This window comes from Pecten maximus, unplaced genomic scaffold, assembly GCF_902652985.1.
Source record: "Pecten maximus unplaced genomic scaffold, xPecMax1.1, whole genome shotgun sequence".
In the NCBI taxonomy this organism is placed as follows: domain Eukaryota; kingdom Metazoa; phylum Mollusca; class Bivalvia; order Pectinida; family Pectinidae; genus Pecten; species Pecten maximus.
In genome coordinates this window covers 515-4438 of record NW_022979724.1, presented here as the reverse complement: position 1 = coordinate 4438, position 3924 = coordinate 515, and the positions used below count along the sequence as shown (strand labels likewise).

Here is a 3924-nt window from a genome sequence, read left to right as displayed (position 1 = left end):
TCCGGAAGACATTGCCATAGTAGAGATACATCGTGATTCAGAGTTTTTCTGTTCTAATATGTTGCCTAAACTCAACAGTATCTATTTCAGCCATTTGCTCCCACATTTTGTTGATTGTCTCCGCACAAAAGATCAGTGAAGGTCTCGACTTGTATTGTTTAGTACAAGAGGCACATGCAATACCCATCCAGACTGACATTTTAAATACAAACTTTACTTTATGTATATTGAAAAATGGTGTGTAGCCATATATTTTCGCATGTTGACTAGATTCTTTCAATGTGTGGATTATCATAATTATCACATGTCTGTGCAGATGGGTTTTACATACAACATGTACAAAAACAGTTTGTATTGTAAGTGAAAACATGATTCTAAAGTGACTTGGGGAAAACAAAATTTATTCTAATTTTTACATAGGATATTTCATACATTATATTCCTTTTTTGCACTCGTGACTGACACATATACATGTAATGTTCAATATGATAGTTAGTGTAGGACATATGCATGTCTCGTGTTAAAAGCACAATGTACATATATATTGATGGTTTCAGTGTACACTAGTACAATCTTAAACCATGTATGGTAGCATAAAATTGAATACAAGCACAAGTCATACAAATTATGTCCATTGTCACAATTGTACTGTACAGAATTTTTGTTGAAATACTGTTATTAGTTTCATAGTCATTAAGACATTGAATTGTGATATTTTTTAATTATGACTTGTAACATGTAAAAATTAAAATGAAAGTTGTTACTATTGAATTTTGTATTTTTAGTCCACATTCAATTTCACAGTTTCTTAGTTAAATTATTTATTTATAGTCATTACTTCTTGTAAAGAGTAAGTTTAAAAATATGTGAACAATATTCATTTCCTGCGCTATGCTGACATTTCATATACATGGTTCAATATAGTTTATAATTTAGACAGATTATTTTTATATTTTCAACAGTGAAAAAAGATTAACTTAAGAAAGGATGCAGTGAAATCCAAGTTGTCCTATATCATCACTTGTGATAATATAAAATTTCTTCAATACATTTTTATAGATCTAGACAACAACTGGAATATTACAATGTATGACTAGTGATAAATGTTTGATGCATATATATGATGATATGAATATCGGTTGGACAATTTCTGATATTTCATTTGTAGAAATGTATTATTTACAAACTTTTTTGCTTGGAATTTTTTCATGGTATTACTACTATGACAGTATTTGAAAATGCATTTTATTGTCACAAAAATTGTACAAAATTCAACATAATATTTTTGAAACTTTGATCACCATGGAAACATGTTTTATATGTATCATATTATAAAGTGTTCATATATGAAAAGAATCTGACATTTCATTAAACATGAGAGCATTATCAATGTGTCTTTATTCTTTACAAGTGGAGACATCTTTGGGTTGTCTAAACAATGTTCCACTCCCTGAGAAATTAGCCAAATGTCCACAAATATTCCATATCTTTTCAAGCATAGGACACAATGTGATGGGAACTGTGTGTCTCAGAATTTCAAATTCTTTGATCTTCCTCACAGCCCTCTCAACATGGACGCGCACTGTTGCTATTTCTCTGGATTGAGATAACTGATCAGGAGTGAATTGGTCTTTTCCACTTAAAAAGGCAGGCATTATAAGATGAGCACCCCTGTTTTCAAGATCTGTTGTAATGTCAAAGCCGCGATCAACCATGACACCATCTCCTTCCTCTATCAGGTCCAACAATCCACAATGGCGAATTATTTTCTTGTCTGAACATCGCCCAGAGTAGAGCGGAGAAATAAATGTGATTTGGCCACTTGGTGCGATGGCAATGAGACCCTTTGCAGTGTTGTGATGTTTGTACGAGGAAAATGTCTCCCGCTGACACTCCGAGGCAGATGGGTGTTCTATGAATATTTCTGTGCAGTCAATTATGGTTCGAGTAGAGGAAAAATATGTCTTGAAAATTGCTGGCATGGTGTTATTCACATGATCTCTTTGTGGCCAAATTGGTAGCGAAGACAGTCTGTTGTCAAGAAAAGCAATCCAAGTGTTGAGTATTTTTGACACATGTCCCTCAGAAAGGTTATACAGGTCACCTAAATGTTTTTCTGGTAAACCTTTCCGAAGACGAACAAGAGTTACAAATAACTCTTCCATAGGCGACAAGGATCTGGACTTTCCACGTTTGTTGAGAAATATGTAAGGTGTCCCTTCAGATGTGTTGTCTGTCCCTACATAGTACAAAAAGCTACAAGCCGGTTGTAAGAATGTGAAGAAACAGTGTAAGGCTAGGTATGATGAAAATCCTGTGTAATATCTGATATCAGAATCGGAATTACAAAACCGTAGAATTGAAAACTTCTCTTTGTTCCTAATGTGAAGTAGAACACTGTTGGTTTCTTTTAATTTACTCTTGTCTGGAGATTCAGCCCAATCCACATTTGTTAAACTATCCTCACTACTAAAAGGCTGGTCTACAAGCAAAGGCTCATCACAATCATTATTACAGCTTTCCAAAACATGTTTTTCTGGGAAACTTGTATTGTTGGATTCTACATTTCCACAATTTGGACTTTTCATGAGAAGGCTGAGTTTCCTTCTGACGGGTTTCTGTACAGTCCATTGAAATACTGATGGTACAGCAGTCCCTCGCAAACGTTTTCGAACATGAATAGCAGTGGTAGGATGGTAAGAGTCTGCGTTAAAGTGAACGGAGCATACTCTTGTCTCTTTGTTGATATCAAAATCTGCACCTTGATCTCTGCGTATAGCAATCACCCACTTTTTTGCCACTGAAGGGTCTTTAGGGAATGTATGAAAAGAGTAACCATCTTTTGTCTTGGAATTATTTGTACAATGTGGCACACAGCAGTGATGAGGCATTTTGTATCTGAAAAATATAAATCAAAGTTTGTTTTCATAATATGTTTTTAAACCACTAGGCCTATACCAGTACTTTTTATAATATTTATTTAAATACGAATGTCAGGTGACATGAAATAGAAAATACAATGAATCAATGGAAGATCACTATCCTAGATAGATCACGTGACTTTTCACCTGCTCTAAAAATAGTATAGGCTAAATGGCGGCATTCAAAACACCTTTCAAAATTACCTGTAATGTTACCTGGTGCAAATAGTATTTATAAATATATCGTTATTTATTTCGCTATCATCGTTATGATGCCGTCATTTCATAAGCAGTGACTGATTCTATTCGATCTATACAAATCAAGAACTAATAAATGAATCGTGAATCATACAATGACCGATTTTTAATGCTACACCTGTGTAAATGAGTTACATAGCATTCTGCAGGGTTTCTCACCTGGGGTATTTGAACAAGTGTATATCGGTCTTATATCGCCTTATTTCCTTATAAAATCATTCCAAAATAAAGACTTACTTACCTATATACGCATTTAAGCACGAAGATTTTCTGGAAAAAGTCTAATTTGACGCGTAGCGCTGATAAAACACTAAAAACATGTGCTGTGACACGGACACACCATACGCCGCCATCTTGGATTATGATCCGCCAGGTGGCGCTGAATTGGAAAGTGGCCAATTTAAGTAAGTTTTATCACACCAAAAGAAGGTCCAAATACGTTTCCATAGTCATCCCATGCTGATAATTTGAACCAAGTTAGAATGAATTCCAATAGATATCCAACAAATAATAGTCAAAAAAGTGATTTCCCTATATAAACTATAGTAAAGTTTACCCCCTCCCCAGGGGCAAACGTGAGACCCCAGGGTCATGAAATTCACAATTTTGGTAAAGCACATGGTAAAGCACCTTAAGACCCTTCCATCTATGAAAAGTATTTGATTCTACCATATCTGAGAGTAGAGAAGAGGATTTTTGAAATTTTAGTCAATTTGACCCTTTTTGGCCCCGCCCCTCAGGCCCC

At 34.8% G+C, this 3924-nt stretch overlaps 1 protein-coding gene across 1 annotated transcript; it reads right to left on the bottom strand.

The window, feature by feature from the left end:
- Positions 1-380: 380 nt before the first annotated feature.
- On the bottom strand, positions 381-3569 carry LOC117319138. Its single transcript, XM_033873987.1, has 2 exons — positions 3421-3569; positions 381-2898 (listed from the first exon to the last, which is right to left on the bottom strand). Exon 2 carries the CDS (start codon positions 2889-2891, stop codon positions 1398-1400), a length of 1494 nt encoding a protein of 497 aa, XP_033729878.1. The 5' UTR covers positions 2892-2898; positions 3421-3569; the 3' UTR covers positions 381-1397.
- Between the last annotated feature and the right edge of the window lie 355 nt (positions 3570-3924).